We start from the raw sequence: 23,703 nt of genomic DNA, 5'->3' as shown, positions 1-23,703 counted from the left end.
GGGTGGCACTGGATGATCTTTAGGTCACTTCAAACCGAATCACGCCGTGTTTCCCTCCAGTGCCCCCCCCGAGGCCGGTGGGGCGCGATGCCCCGGGGCAGGGGGGCGATGCCCGGAGGCAGGTGGGCGATGCCTGGGGGGGCTGATGCCGCCTGTGCGGGGATACGGCCTCCGATCACCCCTTGAGGAGGGGAGGTGACCCCCCGGGCACCCCCTCGGGCCTGTCCCACCTGCGACCCCTCTGCAGTAGATTCCGGCGTGGCGTCCGGGGTCGCCATGGCAGCGTCCACTTCCGGGTTCTCTATGGCAACGGCTGCTTCCGGGCCCTCCCGGAAGTGGCCCCGCATACGGCGGCCGGGCGGGGCCAGCGCGCGGCGGGGGCGAAGCGAGACGGCAGCGGGACGGGAGTGGCCGGGACGATGCTGGAAGCGGCGGCGGCGGCGGACCCGGAGCTGGATCCCGAGGATCTGGTGCATTTCTCGGTGGGAGACCTGCCCAGCCGCGGCTATGGAGTGATGGGCGAGATCCGGCGGCAGGGCAAGCTCTGCGATGTGACGCTCAAGGTACGGCCCGGCCCCCGGGGGCGGCGGGGGCGAGGGAGCACCGGAGGGGTCGGAGCGGGGCTGGGAGAGCTCGGACCCCCAGGGAGCCCCCGGTCCCTGATGGGGATGAGGGACCCCGACCCCTGAGGGGGCTCAGAGAGCTCGAGGAACCCCCCGGCTCCTGAGGGGGGACCTGGAGCCCTGAGGAGGTGCCGGGTATTGGGGAGGGGGAGGCTGAGGGGGGCTGAGGGTCCCCGGCCTCAGAAGGGGGAGCTGAGGGACCCCCCCCATCCCCATTCCAGGGGATGCTGAGGGACCTCAGCCTCTGGAGGGGAGACTTGAGGAACCCCCAGACCCATAAGGAAGGACCCCCACAGGCTTTGAGGGGAGCTGAGGGACCCCCCATGCCCATTCCTGGGGACTCAGCTTCTGGAGAGGGGACTTGAGGAACCGCCAGACCCCTGAGGGGGGACCCCAACCCTTAACAGAGGGGGCTGAGGGACCCCCACAGGCTTTGAGGGGGGCTGAGGGACCCCCCCATGCCCATTCCTGGGGACTCAGCTTCTGGAGAGGGGACTTGAGGAACCGCCAGACCCCTGAGGGGGGACCCCAACCCTTAACAGAGGGGGCTGAGGGACCCCCACAGCCTTTGAGGGGGGCTGAGGGACACCCCCATTCTTATTCCCGGGAGATCTGAGGGACCTCAGCTTCTGGAGAGGGGACTTGAGTCACCCCCAGACCCCTGAGGGGGGTCCCCAACCTTTAACAGAGGGGGCTGAGGGACCCCCACAGGCTTTGAGGGGGGCTGAGGGACCCCCCATGCCCATTCCTGGGGACTCAGCTTCTGGAGAGGGGACTTGAGTCACCCCCAGACCCCTGAGGGGGGACCCCAACCCTTAACAGAGGGGGCTGAGGGACCCCCACAGCCTTTGAGGGGGGCTGAGAGACCCCAGCCTCACAAGGGGGACCCCCTCATCCCCATTCCTGGGGACTCAGCTTCTGGAGGGGAGCCTTGAGGAACCTCCAGACCCCTAAGGAGGGACCCCAACCCTTAACAGAGGGGGCTGAGGGACCCCCCATTCTCTTTTCCAGAGGGAAGGAGGCAGCTGGAGCTCCCCCAGACCCCTCTGGTGGGAGATGGAGGGGACAGGAGCAGGAGCTGAGACCCCCCAAACCCCCTTATCGTGGGGTGTCCGGGGTGCTGGAGCTCCCCAGCCCTGTGGGGTCTCAGAGGATCCAGGTTTAGGGACCAAACTCTGGGTATCTTTCCCTAGGAAAGCATTCCCTTATGGGAACATCCCTTCTTGGCATTCAAAGGAATGAATCCAAATTAATCAAAACCAATCCACGAGCATGGTGAATGCTCAGGACCGTGGTGAAGGCTCAGGATCGTGTCCCAGGGTGGCTCTCGGGGTGTCCTGGGCAGGCAGGAGCTGCTGGAATCCCTCAGGATTGCAGCCTCGCAGGAGCTGGTGGGCTGGGAGCAGCTCTGACTCACTGCACAATTAACTCTGCGCTTTAATTAACCGCCAAGGTGCTGCCAGCCTACTCAGCCTCCTGGAACCTGCCGGGCTGTGGGGTGGGGAGCGTTCCATGGGCACGGGAGGAGGGGCTGGGCTGGGCTGGGATCCTCCTGGGAGAGCTCCTTCCTTCTGCAGGGTGATGCTGCTGGAACCAAAGCTGGTTTAGGGTGCCTTGTAGTGGTTTTGGGATTAAACTGGGTGTTGGTGTGGCAGGAGGTGGCCAGATCCTGGCAGTCCCACGATTCTGGGAGACAATAGGAGGAGGTTTAGCATCCCAGTCTTATCTTGGATAAATTCCTCAGCATTGTTTCTAAAATTCCTGTGAAGAATTTTCCATTTCTGTGGGTTTTCCATAGCAAAGAGCTGTTTAAATCCTCTTTATCCCTACAGAGGTTTAAAACATTTTAAGGAAGATCAGAACCATCACGGACCAGTTTGGCATGCAAGGAACCTTCAGGATCACCCAGTGCCAGCCCTTGGATGGGCAGGGACACCTCCCACTGTCCCAGGGTGATCCAAGCCCCATCCAGCCTGCCTGGGCACTGCCAGGGATCCAGGGGCACCCACAGCTGCTCTGGGAATCCATTCCAGGGCATTCCCACTCTCCCAGGGAGCAATTCCTTCCCAAAATCCCCGAGACAGATCCCACAGCACCTGCCTCCTTGTCAGCCCTCTGTCCCTGTTGCTTCAAGCATTCCAGCTTTCCCTCCCACACCCTCAGCTTGGAATTCCAAGCATTTCATTCATCTCTCTTGAGTCACGCTGTGAAAATTTCCCACCTTGAGCTGCCTCTGGCCCATCCCCCTGGGATGAGAGCAGCCAAACCTTCCCTGCCCATTCCAGCCCAGCCTGGCTGCTCCAGCTGCAGGGGCTCCAGGTTTGTCCCAGCTGGAAGCTGGAGGTGCCTTTGGATGACCCAGACCCCCAGACTCAGCCAGCACAAACTGACCCTGCCCTGCCTCAGGAATGTTTTCCCACTGGAAATCCAGGCTGGGTTTCCAGCAGGGACAGGATTTGGGTGATTCTCACCCAGAATAAGGAAGGAATGTGAAGGAAGGAATCATGGAGGTGGGAATGTTCCCCTGGGGAGGAGAAGCTCCAGGGAGAGCTCAGAGCCCCTGGCAGGGCCTGGAGGGGCTCCAGGAGAGCTGGGGAGGGACTGGGGACAGGGATGGAGGGACAGGACACAGGGAATGGCTCCCAGTGCCAGAGGGCAGGGATGGGTGGGAGATTGGGAATGGGGAATTCCTGGCTGGGAGGGTGGGCAGGCCCTAGAATACAATCCCCAGAGCAGCTGTGGCTGCCCCTGGATTTCCAGGTCCAGGTGGGACAGGGCTTGGAGCAGCCTGGGACAGTGGGAGGTGTCCCTGCCCATGGCTGGGAATGGCACTGGATGATCCTTGAGGTTCCTTCCAACCCAAACCATTCCAAGATTTCATGTCACTTCATTCCCATCTGTAAGAAATGAATTTGTAGAGAATTTTTAAAGTTTGACAGAGGAGTTTGGAGAGGAGAAGCTCCAGGGAGAGCTCAGAGCCCCTGGCAGGGCCTGGAGGGGCTCCAGGAGAGCTGGAGAGGGACTGGGGACAAGGATGGAGGGACAGGACACAGGGAATGGCTCCCAGTGCCAGAGGGCAGGGATGGATGGGAGATTGGGAATTGGGAATTCCTGGCTGGGATGGAATTCCCAGAGCAGCTGTGGCTGCCCTGGATCCCTGGCAGTGCCCAGGCCAGGCTGGACATTGGGACACCCTGGGACAGTGGAGGTTTCCCTGCCATGGCAGGGGTGGCACTGGATGGTCCCAAAGGTCCCTCCCAGCCCGTTCCAGGATTCTCAGATAAAAGCTTGGAGAACCATTCCAAGTCCAACCCAGAGGAACCTCCAGGTGGATCCTGATGCTCCCACACCACTGCAGTGAATTCATTCCCCTTTTTTCCTTCCCCTTTTTTCCACTCCTGCTGCTTTTTGTCTGTCCCATCTCTAAACCAGAAAGCTTCCAAACCCCTCTTTGTCCCAGAAGTTGGATATTGATGTTCCCAATGCTCCAGCTCATGGATTTGGGAATTCTTTTGGGGGATTTCTTTTCTCTCCCTGTCTCTTTACCAGCTGCAGGTCTGATGTTCCCTCAGAGCTCCCTTTGGAGCCTCTCCCAAATGTTGAATTAAATATCCATTTGTAGGAGCACACATGGATGGGCTGCAGGGAGTAGAGACACCTCAGGCTGTGGTTATTCCTTTTCCTTTGGAAAAAAATCAGAATTTTGCTTAGCAAAGCCACATTTCTGCTTTCTCTGAGATTCACTGGGCTGGGCATTGGTGTGGCCATGAAATAACCAAGGCAGCCCTTCTCCCCAGCTGATCCCCATCCCAGCTGTGCTTTGCTCCTCATCCAGTCCTGGTGGTGATGGAGATTCCACAGGGAAACACCAGGAATAACCATGGGCAGAGCAGAAATGAGGCTCTGAGCCTTTTTTACCTCTAATTTGGTGAGGTTTGAGGCTTTGAACTCCAGCTGTGGACAAGCCAAAGGGCAGAATTCCTCTCTCAGAACCTCTCCTCTTTATTTTTAGTGGGTTTCCAGTCTTCTTCCCTTCACAGCTCCCAACTAAACACTGCAAAACCCCAGGAGAATTCCAGCTCACATGTTCATTCCCTGGTGTGATCTTTACCAGCACAAAAGGAGCTCCTCAGTGCTGGTGCTCTTCCTGAGCATTGTTTCTGGAGTTGTTTCATCCCTGCAGGATGAAAGCAGCCTGGGCAGTTGTGTTTTGTGGGATTTGTTTTGTGTCTGTGCTCCGGGCCAGGCCCTGGCGCTCTCCAGGGACAAAAGCAGGAACCAGGGCGAGCAGATCCATCCCATTCCTTCCTTACAAATCAAGGGGGAATAAATCCCTGCCCAGCTGGGGGAATGATCCAAGTGCCAGGCTGGCAGCTCCAGCAATCCTGGCCAAGCTGTGGCAGGAGGGAAGGAAGGGTTGTGCCTTCCCAGATCCTTGGACAGAGCTGATGTGAGCTCCTCCTGTGGATCTGAGCCACTCCAATGCCATTTTTCCATGACTGACTCCAAGCCTAATTAGAAAAGTCTCCAGGTCTGGCAAACTGAAATAATTCCCAGCTGTGGAGAGGGAATACAATATTTGCTTTGTGTCCAATCCCAGTGGCACCAACAGGGCACAGCCCTTCTCTCCCACCCTGATCCCAGTTTTTCCAGAGCAGACTGTTAACTCCAAACCCCCAAACCTGGAGCAGCTGCACCCCTGGGAGCTGATGCAGAGGTGGAGGAGCCTCTGCAAAAGTGGAATTGCAGAGAGCTCAGGCTGCCTGCCTGATGCCAGCAGGATCCTTGGAAACAGAGCCTGGCTGTGCTGCAGATGTTGCTGCATGTTTGGGAGATCCTGCAGGAGAACAGGCCTGGAAGGAGAGGGAATATCTGGTTTATGGGAGGGATTGGAGGGGCAGGTGATGCATCGTGCACAGGAGAGCTGCAGGTGAGCCTGTGATCCCAACCTTGGCACCCAGAACAGGAATTCTTTGGCATTCTGCCTGGGTGTGACTCCCCCGAGCTCTTGGCTGCTGTCAGCTCTCCCCTTACAGAAATATGAGGATTTTTAGTTCCAGGATAACACAAAATTCCTTTTTGCTGTCCCTTGAGGAGCACTGAGGAGGGCGGGGCTGGAGCTGATCCCCTCAGGATGCTCCTGTCCTTGTGGGAAGTGCAGGGACTGGAATTCCAAAGAGGAATTGGGTTTCTCTGAGCTGGCAGGGAATTCTCTGGGAATTCTTTGTTGTACATCCAGAGGGGATGTGTCCTGTGCTTCAAAGGAATTGGTCACAATTCTCATGGAATCCTGGAATGCTCTGGGCTGGAGGGACCTTCAGGATCATCCCATTCCCACCCTGCCATGGCAGGGACACCTCCCACCATCCCAGGCTGCTCCAACCTGGACTGGGGCACTGCCAGGAATCCAGGGGCAGCCACAGCTGCTCTGGGAATCCCATCCCAGCCAGGAATTCCCAATTCCCAATCTCCCATCCATCCCTGCCCTCTGGCACTGGGAGCCATTCAGAATTCCCTCTTTGCTGCTGCCCACACTGGGGGATCAGCACAGGGCATGGAGGGGGTTCTGGTCAGGGAATGTGGAGCTCCTCACCCACCAACAGCCCCAAATCCTTCCCTGCTCATGGTCCCCCTTGTTCCCCCAGCCTGGATTTGTGTTTGGGATTGTCCTGATCCAGCTGCTCACCGTCACCTATCCCTGGCAGAATGGGGCTGAGGTGGATTGGACACCAGCTCTGCCCTCAGTGCCAGCATCCCACACAAAAGATGGATTTGGGGTTTTCTGAGACCTCTGCAGCACAAAAGATGCTGGGGATGGATTTGGGGTTTTCTGAGACCTCTGCAGCACAAAACTCAGCGAGTTCTCAGCTCTGCAGGGTGCTGACGTCAGGAGCACAGAAATGCCTTTCTGCCACCTACACCCTTTTCCTTGGAGAAAGGCTCCTTGTGCCCTGGAATTTGTTAGCATGTGGGGGTGTCCAGGGCCAGATTCCTTTGTCACCCACTCAGAAGGGAATTCCAGGATTGCTGGGCTCAGGAGGGATGCTTGCAAAGCTCATTCTTCTGGAAAACTGAATCTTTGGCCTTAAAAGCAAAGCACCTAAAATTATAAATTGTAAAACAGAACATCCTGCAATGGTGTTGATGCCTCAGGTTCAGCTTTTATATTTTCAGATTCTGTGCTGCTTTAGTGTGTGGGTCTGAGCTCCACATCAGGGCATGGTGAGCTCTGTGCACAGAGCAGGGAGACAAAACAATTCCTGCTCCAGCTGGGCACCAAGGACAAATGAGCCAAATCTCAGCCCCAGAGCACAAACCCCGTGGGCTGGAGAGAGAAAAACAAGCAGGGTGGGACTGCCTGGGCTAAAGCTGGAATGGGACAATGAACTGCAAGGTGCAAATGGAGCAGAGCTGATCCCAGGGAGAGACCCCGGGAGCGCTCGTGCATTTTGGGGCCATTTTGGTTCATCTTGGGTGCAGCCCTGGCTGGGCTCTGGTGCTGCCCAAGGTGCATCCATGGAGGAGATCCTGTTAATAAATCCCTGCTTTATTCTTTAGCTCTGTCCAGTCTCTGTTCTGGGTCAGCCTGACAAGGAATCAGGAGGAGGATGAGCTCTTTCCCACTTTCTCCCGAGGTGACTCCATAAGGAAAGTGCATTAATTTACTCATGGCAAGGGAGAACCTTTGGCTCTGGAGGTAGGGAGCCCTTTTTGGGAAAGAAGATATGAGGATGAGCTGAATGGACTCATCCTTGAAAGGATTTTCCATATTGCACAGGAAAATCCTGTCCTTTGCCTGCAGCAGGAAATGCAGCTGTTCCCTGGGGACTCTCCGATGGAATGAACACAATGATGCTTTTAGAGCAGAGATCCCAATTTCTCCATCTCCCCAGGGGCTCTCCACCATTCCAGGAGCAGGTTCCAAAGAGGAGGATTCCCTGAGTATTGCCAGGCTCTGGATCTCCTGCTCACAGGGACCATTCCCAGTCTGGGAGCACAGGAGGGGCAGCACTGGGCAATCCCAGACCCAAGGAAGGGATTTCATCCCAGTGGTGATTGATCCCAGCTGTCCTTATCCCACAGGAATCCTGCAGGATGCTCTGCAAGGCCCAGCTGTGTAGGAGACCATGAGGCTGTTTGGGCAGCTCCTGTGGTGCAGCCCTGGAGAGGTCCCTGCTGGAACCATCCACCCTTGGCCAGGGACTGGGCCATGGAATCATGGAATGGGTTGGGTTGGAATCATGGAATGGTTTGGGTTGGAATCATGGAATGGTTTGGGTTGGAATCATGGAATGGTTTGGGTTGGAATCGTGGAATGGGTTAGGTTGGAATCGTGGAAAGTTTTAGGTTGGAATCATGGAATGGGTTAGGTTGGAATCATGGAATGGGTTCAGTTGGAATCATGGAATGGTTTGGGTTGGAATCATGGAATGGTTTGGGTTGGAATCATGGAATGGGTTAGGTTGGAGTCATGGAATGGGTTCAGTTGGAATCATGGAATGGTTTGGGTTGGAATCATGGAATGGTTTGGGTTGGAATCATGGAATGGTTTGGGTTGGAATCATGGAATGGTTTGGATTGGAATCATGGAATGGTTTGGGTTGGAATCATGGAATGGGTTAGGTTGGAATCATGGAATGGGTTAGGTTGGAATCATGGAATGGGTTCAGTTGGAATCATGGAATGGGTTAGGTTGGAAAAGCCCTCCTGGATCACTGGGTCCGGCCATGACCCAGCACTGCCAAGGCCACCCTGACCATGTCCCCAAGTGCCACATCCATGGATGTCACATCCCACCACGGATGGGGAGCCACCCCTGCCCTGGGCTGTCCCTCCCAAGGTCTCACCTCCTTTTCCATGAGGAAATGTTCCCAATTTCCACCCTGGCCCAGCCTGGGGCCGTTCCCTCTGCTCCTGTCCCTGTTCCCTGGGATGATCCCAAATCCCCCCGGCTGTGCCCTCCTGGCAGGAGCTGTGCAGAGCCACGAGGTCCCCCCTGATCCCCCTTTTCTCCAGGCTGAGCACCTCCCCAGCTCCTCGGGAGTTTTCCAGCCCCTTCCCAGCTCCATTCCCTGCCCTGGACACCCTCCAGCTCCTCAATGTCACTCTTGTCATGAGGGGCCCAGAGCTGCCCCCTGGGCTCTGTAAATTACAGCTATTTTCTGAAATAAGGGCCTTTTTCTCCTCCTTGGGTCACACTGCAGGCTTGGGGTTTGAGTAAACACAACCTTGGTGTTGAAATTCCTGTTATCTTTAGTTATAAAGATTATTTTGCCTATAAATAGAAGGTCACTGTATGCATTTGAAGCAGGTGTTTCACTTTAAGAGGTGCCTGTTCAATTTTAGCACCACGTTTCATTTATTCAAAAGCTGAAATGAGATTTGGCCAGTTGTGATTTTTGGCAGCTTGGGCTTAGTGGGGAAATGAAAGTCAAGTAAAATGTTGCTTTTCTTGCACACTCAGCCTGAATGGGAGCACTCATGCAGACAGACCAAATGAACTGTTCCAGTTGGAGTGAATTCCTTACAGCATTTCAGAGATAAGAGCAGCCCTTGTTCTCTCACCTTTCAGAAACAGCAGAAGGAGAACTGGGCTGTTCCTGTGGGTTGGGATGTTGGAGACACACAGGAAGGGATTTCCCAGCAGCGTGGAGGGGTATCAATAAAGGGATTTATTATTGATAAATCACTGAGCTGGGCCAGGAGAGCTGCTCAGGGAATGGGCCAGGGATGGGCTGGAGGTGCTGGAGCTGCTGGGCAGGGAGGGGTCCTGAGCCCCCAGGCTGGAATGGGGACAGGCCAAGCAGCAAAACTGTCCCTGTGGTCACCCAGGCTGTGGCTGCTCCTGTGTTGTGGGAATCAGACAGAAATCCTAACAAACAAAAAAGGGTTTGATTTACACTCCTAGAAGAAGCCTAGACTGATGTGAAAACAAGGTACACAGGCATCAAACAGAAAAATCATCAACTTATGTTTCTATGAGTTATATATATCTATAACTTTCTATAAGTTGTGTTTCTATGTTATATATGTCTATAATTTTTAATAGCTGTGTTTCTATAAGTTATATATATCTATAATTTTCTATAAGCTATGTTTCTATAAGTTATATATATCTATAACTTTCTATAAGCCATGTTTCTATAAGTTATACATATAACTTTCTATGTTATATATCTATAACTTTCTATAAGTTGTGTTTCTATGTTATATATATCTATAACTTTCTATAAGCTATGTTTCTATAAGTTATATCTCTAACTTTCTATAAGTTATATATCTATAACTTTCTATAAGTTGTGTTTCTATAAGTTATATATTTCTATAACTTTCTATAAAGTGAGTTTCTATAAGTTGTATATATCTATATCTTTCTATAAGACATATATCTATAACTTTCTATAAATTATATATTTCTATAACTTTCTGTAAGTTGTGTTCCTCTAAGCTGTATATATCTATAATTTTCTATAAGCTGTTTCTATAAGTTATATATATCTACACCTTTCTATAAGTTGTGTTTCTATAAGTTATAGATATATATAATTTTCTTTAAGTTATAAGTAAGAATATACCTGAAATAAGTAATAAACTGTAGTAGATAAGATGATGAAGGGTTCTATAATATAATGTAGTAGTGTGATTATATATATAATTGAGTTTAGATATTAAAATAGAAATATATGTGTATACATATAATAAGACCTTATTAGACAAAAGTATCCACATTACAGTAGAAAAAATAAAGGTAATAAGAAAACAGGTAATAAAAAGGTAAAAAAATAAAGGTATTAAAAAAACAAAACATACTCTATAACAACTGTCCATTGGATCAGAAAGTTATATACTCTCTTACAACAAAGAATTTATAACCATCTTAGACTATGGCTGACTATTTACTATCTTACAAATCTCATCACCTTTGAGACTGATGTTCTCTAAACAATAAATCATTCTTATTCTAATCACAATCCCACCCCTTCCATGAATACAACAACACCTGCACAGTGCCAGCCCTTCCCACTGGGAATTCCCAAACCCAGAGGGATTTCCCTGTCCTGGGGAGCACCTGGGGACACAGAGAGGCCTCACCTGGCAGGGAGGGAGGGAATGAAACCCCAGGGATGTGGGCAGGGGCTGTCAGCTCCCAGCTTCTGGAATCACTTCCCTTTATGGCCTTGCCTTGTGAAATTTGCTGCATTTTTGTGTTTCTAAAGCTCTGGCCAGGCTGGGGTTTGTGCTCTCTGTGTGAAGCCAGGGTGGGAAGCTGCTCTGCCAACATTCCTTCCTCTCCAGGGAGCTCCCTCGTGGGATGCTGCATGTTGGAATTCAAAATGCAGGGAACTCTCACAACTTTAAGCCAAAGCTTAGAATGAAACCCAGGATTTGATCTGACACCTTGGAAAAGGCTCCCAAACTGAGGTGCTAGAAACCAGAATGTGGTTTTGTAGTTTAAAGCAGAGACATGTTGAGCTAACTAAAGGGAAGTTTAGAGTTTTAGAGTTCAAAATATAAAAATAAAAGCAGTTACTGAGGTAAAGAAGGAGTTTAGAATGCAGTACTGTGGGTTTGTGTGCCATAACATGACTGGCTGAGAAAGCTTACACTGTAGCATAAGACAAAAGATTTAAGGATGTAATACTAATATTTAGGATATAATATTTAAGGACAAAATATTTAAGGTCAAAAACATAAATATCCTTGTTGGCAGGATAAAATAAATCCTTAAAAGGTCTTTAATTAAGGGTTTTGTGACCTTGTGAGCCATGCAGTGAAGGTGTGAGCCGAGCTCACCCTTCCTGCCTGTTGTAGATAAGAAAATAAATCCCACCATCAGAAACAACTCAGAGCTCCTGTCTCAGCTTCCTTGCCAAGCTCCCCACAGGTGAGCTGAGCTGTCCCAGGGCAGGCTCCCTGGGGCAGTGGCTGCTGCTGATCCCTGCTCTCCCTGCTGCAGGTGGGGGAGCACAAGTTCAGCGCTCACCGCATCGTGCTGGCCGCCTCCATCCCCTACTTCCACGCCATGTTCACCAACGACATGATGGAGTGCAAGCAGGATGAGATTGTCATGCAGGGCATGGATCCCAGGTAAAACTCCCAGGGAGCACAGCTGCCCTGCCTGTCTGTGTGTGCAGGGCTCACAGCCTGTTCCCCTGCTGTGGGCAGAGTGCTGTCCCAGCTGCAGTTCGGTGCATTTTCTGTCCTTTCTCCCTGTTTTCAGTGCTCTGGAGGCTCTGATCAACTTTGCCTACAACGGTCACCTGGCCATAGACCAGCAGAATGTGCAGTCCCTGCTCATGGGGGCGAGTTTCCTGCAGCTGCAGAACATCAAGGATGCTTGCTGCACCTTCCTCAGGGAGAGGTGAGAGGGGCTGGGGGGATCCTGGGGGATTCCAGCAGTGAGGTTCTGTCACCTGTGTCCAGCTTGGGAGGAGCAGGAAGTGTCCTTCTAGCAGGATGAGAAGTGTGCATCCCAAAACTTGGCATCTGTAGAGTTATGGAACACAAAATGGGTTGGGAGGGATCTTAAAGCCCATCCCAATCCACCCCTGCCATGGGCAGGGGCACCTCCCACTGTCCCAGGCTGCTCCAGCCCCCATCCAACCTGGCCTTGGACACTTGCAAAGATCCAGAGGCCGCCCCAGCTGCTCTGGGAATCCCAGCCCAGCCAGGAATTGCCCATTCCCAATCTCCCATCCATCCCTGCCCTCTGGCAGTGGAAGCCATTCCCTCTTCTCCTGCCATTCCCATTCCCTTCAGAATAACCTATCACTCCTTTATGGGCACACAGTGAGAAACCTTGGCCAGCCACAGAATCAAAACTCAGAGCAGAACTGAGGAGACATTTCCCTTTCTGAGAGCCCATCCTGGCAGGAATTGCCCTTCCTGCTGCTGTGTGAGCTAAAGGGGAGGAACACAGTGCCTCAGCCCAGGAGCTGGACAGGAAACTGTGCCACAGCCCTAAATTGATCCCAGGTTCTTCAATTTCCTCACTGGGGCTTGGCTGTGAGGCTGTTCCAGCAGCATGGTGTGGAAATGGAAAGCTGGGACACTCTTTGTGCACATTCCACATGGATTCTCAGCCCTGCCAGGGAGTCTGGTGTGTTCACTTTTCCCAGCCTGGCTTCTCTGCAGCTGCTCAGGGCATTCTGTGGTGTGATGTTAAACACACCCATCAAATACAGGGATTGGCCACCAAAATGCTCCCAAATCCACCAGGAGCAGCCAGGTGTCCTAAGTGAAGTCCTGGCTTTGAGTGCACAGCTGCCAGTTTGGTTAATAACCAGAAATTAGTGGGTTCTGGCCACCCTGAAGAGCTGGGACAGGGACACTGAGCTTTCCTTCTTAAGTGGAATTGAGAATTGGGATATTTTTAGGCAGCTGTGTTGTAACCAAGCCCTCAGAGTCACCCTCATGTGACAGTTCCCCACCCAGCAGCACAAGGAGCTGGAGCTGCTGCAGAGACCCAGAGAGGCCCCAGAGCTGCTGCAGGGCTGGAGCCAGGCTGGGAGAGCTGGGAATGTTCATCTGGAGAGGAGAAGCTCCAGGGAGAGCTCAGAGCCCCTGGCAGGGCCTGGAGGGGCTCCAGGAGAGCTGGAGAGGGACTGGGGACAAGGATGGAGGGACAGGACACTGGGAATGGCTCCCAGTGCCAGAGGGCAGGGATGGATGGGAGATTGGGAATTGGGAATTCCTGGCTGGGAGGGTGGGGAGGAACTGGCACAGGGTGCCTGGGGAAGCTGTGGATGCTCCCAGAGCCACCTGGGTCTATCCAATGCCTCTTTGGCAGGGACAAGGGGACATTTGTGTTTCCATCCTCTGGTTCTGCCTTGGATTCACCTGGAGCTCCCTGTGCAGGTCAGCTCCTGGGTGAGAGGACACTTGTGATGGTGTTCACAGGGGTCCCAGGATCAGGGAAGTGACGAGGATCTGACTGAAGGCTGATTTATTATTTTATGATATATATTACATTAAAACTATACTAAAGGAATAGAAGAAAGGATTTCATCATGATTTATTATTTTTTGATATATATTACATTAAAACTATACTAAAGGAATAGAAGAAAGGATTTCATCATGATTTATTATTTTTTGATATATATTACATTAAAACTATACTAAAAGAATAGAAGAAAGGATTTCATCAGAAGGCTGGCTAAGAATAGAAAAAGAAAGAATGAATAACAAAAGCTTCTGTCTCTGTCAGAGTCCGAGCCAGCTGACTGTGATTGGCCATTAATTAGAAACAGCCACATGAGCCCAATCACAGGTGCACCTGTTGCATTCCACAGCAGCAGATAATCATTGTTGTTGAAAGCAAAGGAAGCCAACCCACCTTGTCGTTGATCAGCATTGACTTCGATTTATTGATTAAATCAGACACTTTATATAACAGTGTTAATTAACTTCATGCATATTGCAAAATCCAAGCTCACAATAGGTTAACAGAGAAAACTCTAAGCCCTCCTTTTGTTTTACAATACCTGTGGTTTGTTTATTGAAAACAGGATCAGTGTTCTCACTGTGATATGAAAAGTTCTCAAAATGTTCATATCTGTTCCCAGAGCAGCTATCTGTTCCCAGAGAGCCCAAGGACAGAATGTTTTGCCTGTTATGGGAAGACTGTCTGAGAATCTTATTGTTTATAAAGTGGTGCTTGAGGGAGCCTAATTATTTATAGAATCAAGCTTGGGAAATGCTTTACAACTACCTTTTACTTTTCCCTCAACTGTATACCTTCATGGCCTCTTTCTTTAAGCCATGCTAGAACCAGACTCTCCACACATTGTTTACATTTTGTTCCTGAGGCCTCTCAGCTTCTCAGGCGGAAAAATCCTAAAGAAAAGATTTTTCATAAAATGTGCCAGATGTGACAGACGCTGGAGAGGACAGGACACATCTTCACTGCACTGTGTGTCCTCCTGTGCTTCCCAGAATCCTGGAATGGTTTGGGTTGGAAGGGACCTGAAATCCCATCCCATTCCACCCCTGCCATGGCAAGAACACCTCCCACAGTCCCAGCCTGCTCCAAGCCCCAGTGTCCAACCTTGGGCTCTCCCAGGGATCCAGAGCAGCCATCTCCTCCACTAACCTGACACTCCTGTTCTCTCCTGCTCCCCTTTCCAGGCTCCACCCCAAGAACTGCCTGGGTGTGCGGCAGTTTGCAGAGACCATGATGTGCACGGTCCTCTACGACGCCGCCAACAGCTTCATCCACCAGCACTTCGTGGAGGTCTCCATGTCCGAGGAGTTCCTGGCCCTGCCCTTCGAGGATGTCCTGGAGCTCGTTTCCAGGGATGAGCTCAACGTCAAGTCTGAAGAGCAGGTGGGTACCTGGGGAGGGGCTTGGCCTTGAGGGGTTCCTTGCTGCTTGGGAGTGGAATGGGAATGGGAATTGTCCTGCTCCTGGGCTGAGTGAAGCTGAGATGTCCTGGCACAGTGGGGACACTCAGAGGTGCTGGACGGAGCTGTGATGGTTTCCTGTGCCTGGTCCTAAAGAAACACAAGGCAGGGCTTTTCTAGGATCACAGAAACCTCAGACAGCATCGAGTCCAACACTTCCTCTAGCACTGCCAAAGCCACCGCTGACCAATGTCCCCAAGTGCCAGATCCACATGGCTTTCAAATGCCTGCAGGGATGGGGACTCCACCATGCCCTGGACAGCCCTTCCTGTGAAGGAATTTTTCCAAATTCCCACCTAAACTTCTACTGGGACAACATGAGGCTGCTTCCTCTCCTCCTGTCCCTTGTTCCCTGGAATCCCACCTGGCTGCACCCTCCTGTCAGGGAGTTTGTGGGAGTGAGAGGAGTTTAGGGTGTTCCCACAGCCTTGAGAATCCATCAGTGTGGGCTGACAGTGAGCAGGGAAAGCAGAGCCTGTCCTTGAGCCTGGAAATCTGTCCTGCTCTTCCTGAGGAGGTGACAAGGGCAGAGCAGAGCTCCAGCTTCTCCTTGTAGGGTACAAATGTGCTTCTTTAATCAGGGTGAGGGAGGGAGGGGAACCTGCCCCACATTCCAGCCACATTCCTGTGTCACACCAAGAATTCCTCACTCTGTTTTTCCCAGAGCAGGTAGGATCCACAGAGTCCATCCCGGGGACATTTCCCTTTCCCTGAACTGCCAGCCCCACCCTTCAGAAATTCCAGTAGCACCCTGCAGAGTGCAACAAAGTTGGTTTGGGGTTTTTAATCCCTGTGGTGCTGTTGGAGAAAAGCATTTTTGCACTGAAAAGTTTGGGAATTGTGTTGGGAGAAGCTCCAGATGCCACCATGCAAGAAAGAGTTGATCATTTGTTCTGATCAGTTGTAAAGGCTGCAATAACTTTAATGGGGAGCTCTGTGAATCCAGGAATGTGGATCCCAAATTAAGCTGGGACCAGGGCACCAGGATCCTTCTGTGGCTGGAGTCATCCAGAGGGGTTTCAGTGTCCCCTCCATGTCTGGGATGGACCCTGAAGGGACCAGCTCAGCTCCAGGTGTCTCCAGTGCAGTCATCCAGAGATGGATTCCTCTCATCAAACCTTCTCCTGGTTTCTCATGGAGCAGCACCATTCCCACTTTGCAGATTTCTGTCACTAAATAAACACAGTTTTGTGTTCTGTGCCACCTCCTCTGCCAAAATCCTCCCTGCAGCTCCCTCATTTCCATGCAAACTTCTGTGCTGAATGTCCCATCCCACAGGACAGGATTGTCAGAGGCAGGGAAAGAAACCTGCATGGAGCCAGGCTGGAAGAGCTGGGAATGTTCCCCTGGAGAGGAGAAGCTCCAGGGAGAGCTCAGAGCCCCTGGCAGGGCCTGGAGGGCTCCAGGAGAGCTGGAGAGGGACTGGGGACAAGGATGGAGGGACAGGACACAGGGAATGGCTCCCAGTGCCAGAGGGCAGGGATGGATGGGAGATTGGGAATTGGGAATTCCTGGCTGGGATGGAGTTCCCAGAGCAGCTGTGGCTGCCCCTGCATCCCTGGCAGTGCCCACGGCCAGGCTGGACAGGGCCTGGAGCACCTGGGACAGTGGGAGGTGTCCCTGCCCATGGCAGGGAGTGGCACTGGATGATCCTTGAGGTTCCTTCCAACTCAAACCATTCCAAAATTTCATGTCGTTTCATTCCCATCTGTGAGAAATGAATTTGTAGAGAATTTTTAAAGTTTGACAGAAGGTTCACATAGTACATATTTGTATGTAAACTTTGAGGTAAGAAACGTTGACTTAGAAATGCCATGGAATAGCATAGATATTGTTAAGAGAGAAATGGAATTAGGAACAAGTTTTGAAGAAATGTTAACTTAAAAATGCCATGGAATAGGATAGATATTGTTGAGAGAGAAGTGGAACTAGAAACAATTTTTAAGGGTCAGTTTTGTAAATAAGGCTGGATATTTTGGAGAAGTAGAACTATGAAAGATGTATTGCAGTAGGACACATGGGGAGTAGTTTTATATCTTAGCTTTGAAGTATTTCTAGTATAGTGTGGTCAAAGTTGATAAGCTAAGACACACTTATAATGTATTGTAATTAGGAAATAGTTGGGTTTTGATTGTAATAGCATGAATTATAACATTTGTATTGTCTCACCCTTCACATGAGACTAAAAATGGAATTAAAGTTTTTGAAACACTTCTCGGTCACCCCATTTCTGAGTCAGAAAATCCAACACCCACCCACTTGCACAACCCCCTGACTGCACCTTTCCCCTGCTGTGTCCTGGCAGGTGTTTGAAGCTGCCCTGGCGTGGATCAGGTACGAGAGGGAGCAGAGGGAGCCCTTCCTGCCCGAGCTGCTGTCGCGGATCCGGCTGCCGCTCTGCCGCCCGCAGTTCCTCAGCGACCGCGTGCAGCAGGACGACCTGGTGCGCTGCTGCCACAAGTGCAGGTGGGCCTGGCCTCACCTGGGGGGCACAGCCACAGCCTGCAGCCTCTGTAGGAGTAAAGGGGAGTAGGATGGTCTGGATAGATGGAGATGAGAGATCTCTGCAGCCAGGACTTGGAATTTGGGGTTTATTGTAAAGGGCCTGGGTGCAGGGCCCTGCTGGGATTTGGGGTTTATTGTAAAGGGCCTGGCTGCAGGGCCCTGCTGGGATTTGGGGTTTATTGCAAAGGGCCTGGCTGCAGGGCCCTGCTGGGATTTGGGGTTTATTGCAGAGGGCCTGGGTGCAGGGCCCTGCTGGGAGCTGCCACCCACAGCTCAGAGCAGGACTGAGAGAAGAGAGGATGAGAGAGAGAGAGGATGAGAGGGTAAGAGAGTAAGGGAGTAAAAAAGGTAAGTGAGGTTCTCATTGCAATACAATAAATCATCTTCTGTGCTAAATATTCTAATTCTCACTAACCAATCTAGTACAATACACAAATCCTATAGCATTAAATACAGCCTATAAGAATCATGACATTACCAGACTGTGTTACATTTTAAACCCTAAAAACTCCTCTTTGGACCCCTTCTGCCAAGCTTAGCAGAGTCTGCTCTGACCCTTGGGTCTGTCTGCAAGCAGAGGGTGTTGTTCCATCAAAAAGGGATTACCTTCAGCCGACCACACCGTTGTTTTCCTGTTGTTCAGTAACTGAGGGATCTCAAAGCTTTCATTCCAATCTCACTTACAGTTTCCATATTCTCAAATCTTTTGCCAGGCAATCATATTGATAAGGCTTTCCTGTTTCATCTTCCCCAACAATTCTCAGTCTCCAGCCAGTCAGATCTCCTCTCTAACCCTCCTCCATTGTGTTTCAGGGATCTGGTGGACGAGGCCAAGGATTACCACCTGATGCCCGAGCGGCGGCCGCACCTGCCGGCGTTCAAGACGCGGCCGCGGTGCTGCACGTCCATCGCCGGGCTCATCTACGCCGTGGGGGGACTCAACTCAGCAGGTACCTTGCAGTGGAAAGACCACCAGGGGCTGGGTGGGATGATGGTGGGATGCTGGAGTTACCTCCTGTGGAAGCGTGGAGCAGTTTCACCTCCTCCATGCAGCACTTTGACCCTCCCGGTGACACCCTCAGGGTGGTTGTGCCCGTAGTTTAACATCTTCCATCTGAAATCCTGTCCAGGTGAGGTTTATTTAGGATATATTCCTAAAGACTTTGAGGATGGTGTCCTGGCCTGGAGCCCCGAGCAGGACGTGCAGGGATCTCCACAATGTTGTTGGGGCTGTGGGATCACAGCACTTTGACGTGAGTCTCACCATAGCATAAAAGGGGAACAGAAAGTGACCAAAGAAAAACCTGACACCACAGATGGGACTTGCAGGTCTCTGCTGCCCCTTGGAGGACAGTGGAGGTGCCACTTCCACAGAGGGAGCGTGTGCAGGCTCCTCGGGCAGAGCACGGCAGAGCTTGGAAATGTTCCCCGATCTTTTGGAGTGTGGGAACAACGGGAATTGTTCAGAGTGGCATCTCTGAGGGTGAGCAGGGATGTGTGGCTGGGAAAAGGGAGCAGGAGGGCTGGAATAGGATGTGAGAGCCCAGGATAGGACAGAGAATCCAATCCCAGAATGGTCTGGGTTGGAAGGGACCTTAAGGATCATCCTGTCACCCTGTTTTTTTAAGTTTTTCTAAGCCTTATGATGTTTACATTCTTGCAACAAACTTTCTCACACACTTATGTAAATAACTTATTGTTTTGCATTCTTTTATGGAGGAGGAGAAATTTGATGGACTGTTGGTTTGTCCAGTGTCACTGGAGAGGTGGCACTGTCACCCTCCAATCCACTGTCACTTTTGGAAATCTATAAATGTTAGAGTCAGAAATTAAACATCCTTTATTTTGCCTTGGAGATCTGCGTGTCCCCATCATTTTATTTCGTGTCCTATAGCGACAATCATGCCTAATGTGGGCAGGGGCACCTTCCACTGTCCCAGGCTGCTCCAAGCCCTGTCCAACCTGGCCTTGGACACTTCCAGGGAGCCATATGCAGAACTTTGCACTTGACCTTATTGAATCTTTCCCCAAATATTTTCCCAAAGGAAAAACCAGCCAATTTCCCCATGCCAACCCCATCTTTAGGCACCCCTCTACCCCCTCCCCACCATCCTAGGGCTCCATCAGGTCTCCCTCTTTTAATTTGAGTAGCAAATTTCTATGCAGGCGACTCGCTGAACGTGGTGGAGGTGTTTGACCCCATTGCCAACCGCTGGGAGCGGTGCCAGCCCATGGGCACGGCGCGCAGCCGCGTCGGCGTGGCCGTGCTCAACGGGCTCCTCTACGCCATCGGCGGCTACGACGGCCAGCTCCGCCTCAGCACCGTCGAGGTCTACAACCCCGACACCGACTCCTGGTCCAAAGTGGAAAGCATGAACAGTAAGAGGAGGTATGGGCAGCTCAGAGGGAGGAGACTTCTGGAAAAGCATGGGGAAACGAGGTTGGAGGGAGAGCGGTTCTTGAAACGCAAGGAGAAATGATTTTGGAGGAAGAGTGGGGTGGCAGGTGGTGGGTGTGTGTCTGTGGGGGGAAAAATGGGAAAGGAGGAGTGGGGCAGTGCAGGGACTGCACATTCTGCTGGATTTCCTTGGGGGCCGGGCTCTGCTCCCAGGGAACAGGGATAGGACAAGGCCTCAAGCTGTGCCAGGAGAGTTCAGTTGGATACAGGGAAAATTCCTCCTGGAAGGGGTTGTCCAGCCCTGGCCCAGGCTGTCCAAGGCAGAGGGTATACATGGCCCTCACCAGGTTTCTCTGGAGTTCCCTCAGCCACTCCTGGTGCTCCAGACCCTTCCCCAGCTCCATTCCCTTCTCTGGACACACTCCAGCCCCCCCAATGTCTTTTTCTCTATCCACACCCAGGGTTTGAGGTGCTCCTGCCATGAACACCTCAAATTCCCAAAATTTCCCCTTTGTGAGCTCAGAGTTCAAGTGGGACTGAGCAGTTTGGAGGTGAATCCAGGGAAAAGGCACTTTGGTGGGATGCCACAGGCAGAGTGTGTGGAGTCACAGCGTTGGGGACAGGGTGACAGCACCTCCAGCCACCTCAGAGGCTCCTGCTGTTCCTTGCAGTGCCATGGGAACGGTGGTGCTGGATGGGCAGATCTACGTGTGTGGTGGCTACGATGGAAACTCATCCCTCAACTCGGTGGAGTCCTACTCTCCAGAAACAAACAAGTAAGAGCCCTTGGTGTCCCAGAGCTTTTCCAGAAGGTTCCCTTCCAGTATTCCACGTCCTGGCACCGCTGGGCATCTGTGCTGTGAGAATGGTTTGGATAAGGAGTGGGCAAAGGAGAGATGGTAGAATCCAGCACTGGAAAAGCATGGAATGATCAGTGGGAGTGCTGCTGAGCTGTCCCCTCTCCCCCCAGGTGGACAACAGTGACCCCCATGAGCTCCAACCGCAGCGCTGCCGGCGTCACCGTGTTCGAGGGACGCATCTACGTGTCCGGGGGGCACGACGGGCTCCAGATCTTCAACAGTGTAAGGGCCTGGCCAGGGCTCAGCCCCTGCACTCAGCACCTCTGTGTCCTGTCCCTGGGCATCCAAACAGCCCCGAGTGGTTGTGCCACCAAATTGTGTCACTTCCAGCCACAACAGAAAAACCTGAGGGGGAACAGAAGTGACTCATTTATCCACTCAGGGACGTGGAGATGTTCTGAGGGCTGGAGCCCCTTGGATATGGAGACAGGCTGGGAGAGAAGAGAAGGCTCCAAAGAGCCCCTTCCAGGGCCTAAAGGGGCTCCAGGAGAGCTGGAAAGGGGCTGGGGACAAGGCATGGAGGGACAGGACACAGGGAATGGCTTTGAGCTGAAGGAGAGGAGATTTAAGTGGGATATTGGGAAGTAGTTCCTGGCCATGAGGGTGGGCAGGCCCTGGCACAGAGTGGATCCCTGGAAGTGTCCCAGGCCAGGCTGGACAGGGCTTGGAGCACCCTGGGACGGTGGAAGGTGTCCCTGCCATGGCAGGGATGGCACTGGATGAGCTTTAAGGTCCCTTCCAACCCAAACCCTTCAGGCACCATCCCATAACAGCCGAACTTTTAACCGAAGGCTGTTCAGTCCTTTCAGCTCCCTGCTCCAGACCTTCCCTTCCCTGGTTCACCACAAGAAGCCCCAAACTGCCCCAGCTTTGGAGCTGCCCCAGCACCTCAGGGGATGCCCCAGGGCGATTCCCAAGGCAGAGGAGCAGCAGCAGCAGCAGCAGCAGCACCCCTGACCGTGCCCATTCCCCCTGGCAGGTGGAGTACTACAACCCGCACACGTCCAGCTGGCACTCGGTGGCGCCCATGCTGAACAAGCGCTGCCGGCACGGCGCCGCCGCCCTGGGCAGCCGCATGTTCGTGTGCGGCGGCTACGACGGCTCCGGCTTCCTGAGCGCCGCCGAGCTCTACAGCTGCGACCAGTGGTACCTGATGGTGCCCATGAACAGCCGCCGCAGCCGCGTCTCCCTGGTGGCCAACTGCGGCCGCCTCTACGCCGTGGGCGGCTACGACGGACAGTCCAACCTCAGCTCGGTGGAGATGTACGACCCCGAGAGCGACCGCTGGACGTTCATGGCGCCCATGGTGTGCCACGAGGGCGGCGTGGGCGTGGGCTGCGTGCCGCTCCTCACCATCTGACGCCGCGGCGGGTTTGGCTTTGGGGTTTGGGTTTGGGTTTGGGTTTGGGGGCGTCTCGCCTGCAGCGAGCGTGCCGGGATTTCCAGGTGCTCCATCCGGACAAGAACTTGACTTGAGAGTAATCCCCACCTGTAAGATTTTGGGCTGAAGGTCCCAAAGGGTGAAATGTGGCAAGCAAAGACCCCTTGGCCTTGTCCAGAGCTGAGGCCGAGCAGATGCACCCACCCAGGATCCACCCACCCAGGATCCACCCACCCAGGATCCACCCACCCAGGATCCACCCACCCAGGATCCATCCACCCAGGATCCACTCACCCAGGATCCACTCACCCACCGTCCGTTTTCCTGCGGTTGCACCTTTGGGAAGCGCCGTTGTGGGCTGGGGGAGGGAGCCAGGCTTCATTGTGACATAAAAACAGCCACTTCAAGGACTTGGAAAATCCATCTGCACCTTCAGGGAAATGCAAACCCACCTGAGCCCTCCCTCCCAGGGGCACCAGCAGCAATTTGGGGGGTCCTGGTTGCACAGGGGGTCTCCAAACAGGACAAACACGGCGCTGTCACTTCCAGGAGCTTCTTACACAAGACACCCCCAGTTTCTCATGCTTTCCTCAGCTTGATGTGGAAAACTTCTCCACAAGAGCCACAGGATGGAGAAACCAGGAAGAGGAAAGGTTCGGTTAAACCAGGATCGTTTGGGCAAGCTCTGGAGAAGGATAGATGGAAACGACTCCAGGCAACAGCCTGAGGATTTCAAAATGGAAAACAGATTATCAGGATGTCCTTTAAATTAAATATCAAGGTATTTTCCAAGCCTAAGAGGCAGCTGGAACAGAAAGGCTGGGATATTTTAGGAGAGGCAAGGAAAACACTCCGTGAGCTTGTCATGCTCTGCTGGGAAAGGTCTTTGCCATGGGTTTTGTGCCAGGAAACTTTGGAATGCTGGCAGAGCCAAAGAGCTTCAGCCCTGCCCTGCATGATCCGTGATCCCCCCGGAGCTCCCCGTGCCCCCCTGGGCACTGCCATACCTCCTCCGGGCAGCAGGGCCAGGGATGTGGGCTCTCCCCCGGGGCTCCAGGGCTGGCAGGAGCGGGATGTGCCCCCCAGCCCCGCTCCTGGTGGCTGCTCCTGCTCCCACATCCCCAGGACTGACTCTGGCTGTACATGTGGATGTCTATATTGGGGTTCTGTGTATATTTTAGGGTCTATAATGAGCATATCTGGTTATCCATGTGATCTGTCAGGACATATCCATTTCCCCCACATCTATCCACTGCTGGCTTCCCAGCAATGGGAATCCTTTGGACTTTTCTGTGCTGCTCAAACTTTAAAAAGGAAAAATAAGAAATAACACGATCAGAATGAAGTTGTTGCCTGTGGCATCTTCTCTTCTCCAGGACCCCTCCCCATGGTCTCCATGGGCAGAGGAGGCTCTGGTGAGCTGCTCTCCTGGTGTTCCATTATCCCTTTCCCTCCCACCGTCTCCCACCTGGGCCTTGTGTCCGTAGGAATGGGAATATTGGAACAAAGGGCTGTCCATGGCCCCAGGGCT

General features: G+C 52.6%; 1 protein-coding gene across 2 annotated transcripts; it reads left to right on the top strand.

The window, feature by feature from the left end:
* Positions 1-386: 386 nt before the first annotated feature.
* KLHL18 (kelch like family member 18) lies at positions 387-23,478 on the top strand. Of its 2 annotated transcripts, none has more exons than XM_058806808.1 (10): positions 387-563; positions 11,581-11,711; positions 11,845-11,985; positions 14,753-14,951; positions 17,334-17,494; positions 18,347-18,483; positions 19,700-19,922; positions 20,603-20,707; positions 20,902-21,013; positions 21,771-23,478. In XM_058806808.1, the coding sequence occupies exons 1-10, from the start codon at positions 420-422 to the stop codon at positions 22,149-22,151; spliced, it is 1,734 nt and encodes a 577-aa protein (XP_058662791.1). In that variant the 5' UTR covers positions 387-419; the 3' UTR covers positions 22,152-23,478. The 2 variants fall into 2 exon arrangements, with proteins under 2 accessions (XP_058662791.1, XP_058662784.1); XM_058806801.1 differs by having other exon boundaries at positions 19,685-19,922.
* The last annotated feature ends 225 nt before the right edge of the window (positions 23,479-23,703 follow it).

This window comes from Ammospiza caudacuta, chromosome 1 (assembly GCF_027887145.1).
Source record: "Ammospiza caudacuta isolate bAmmCau1 chromosome 1, bAmmCau1.pri, whole genome shotgun sequence".
Taxonomy (NCBI): domain Eukaryota; kingdom Metazoa; phylum Chordata; class Aves; order Passeriformes; family Passerellidae; genus Ammospiza; species Ammospiza caudacuta.
This window is presented reverse-complemented; position numbering and strand designations above follow the sequence as displayed.

Coding starts and splice junctions, on each gene's coding strand:
- KLHL18 (XM_058806801.1), top strand. CDS start 420: ATGCTGGAAGCGGCGGCGGCGGCGGACCCGGAGCTGGATCCCGAGGAT. Junction 11,986..14,752: donor TGCACCTTCCTCAGGGAGAG/GTGAGAGGGGCT, acceptor TCCCCTTTCCAG/GCTCCACCCCAAGAACTGCC. Junction 20,708..20,901: donor TACTCTCCAGAAACAAACAA/GTAAGAGCCCTT, acceptor CTCTCCCCCCAG/GTGGACAACAGTGACCCCCA.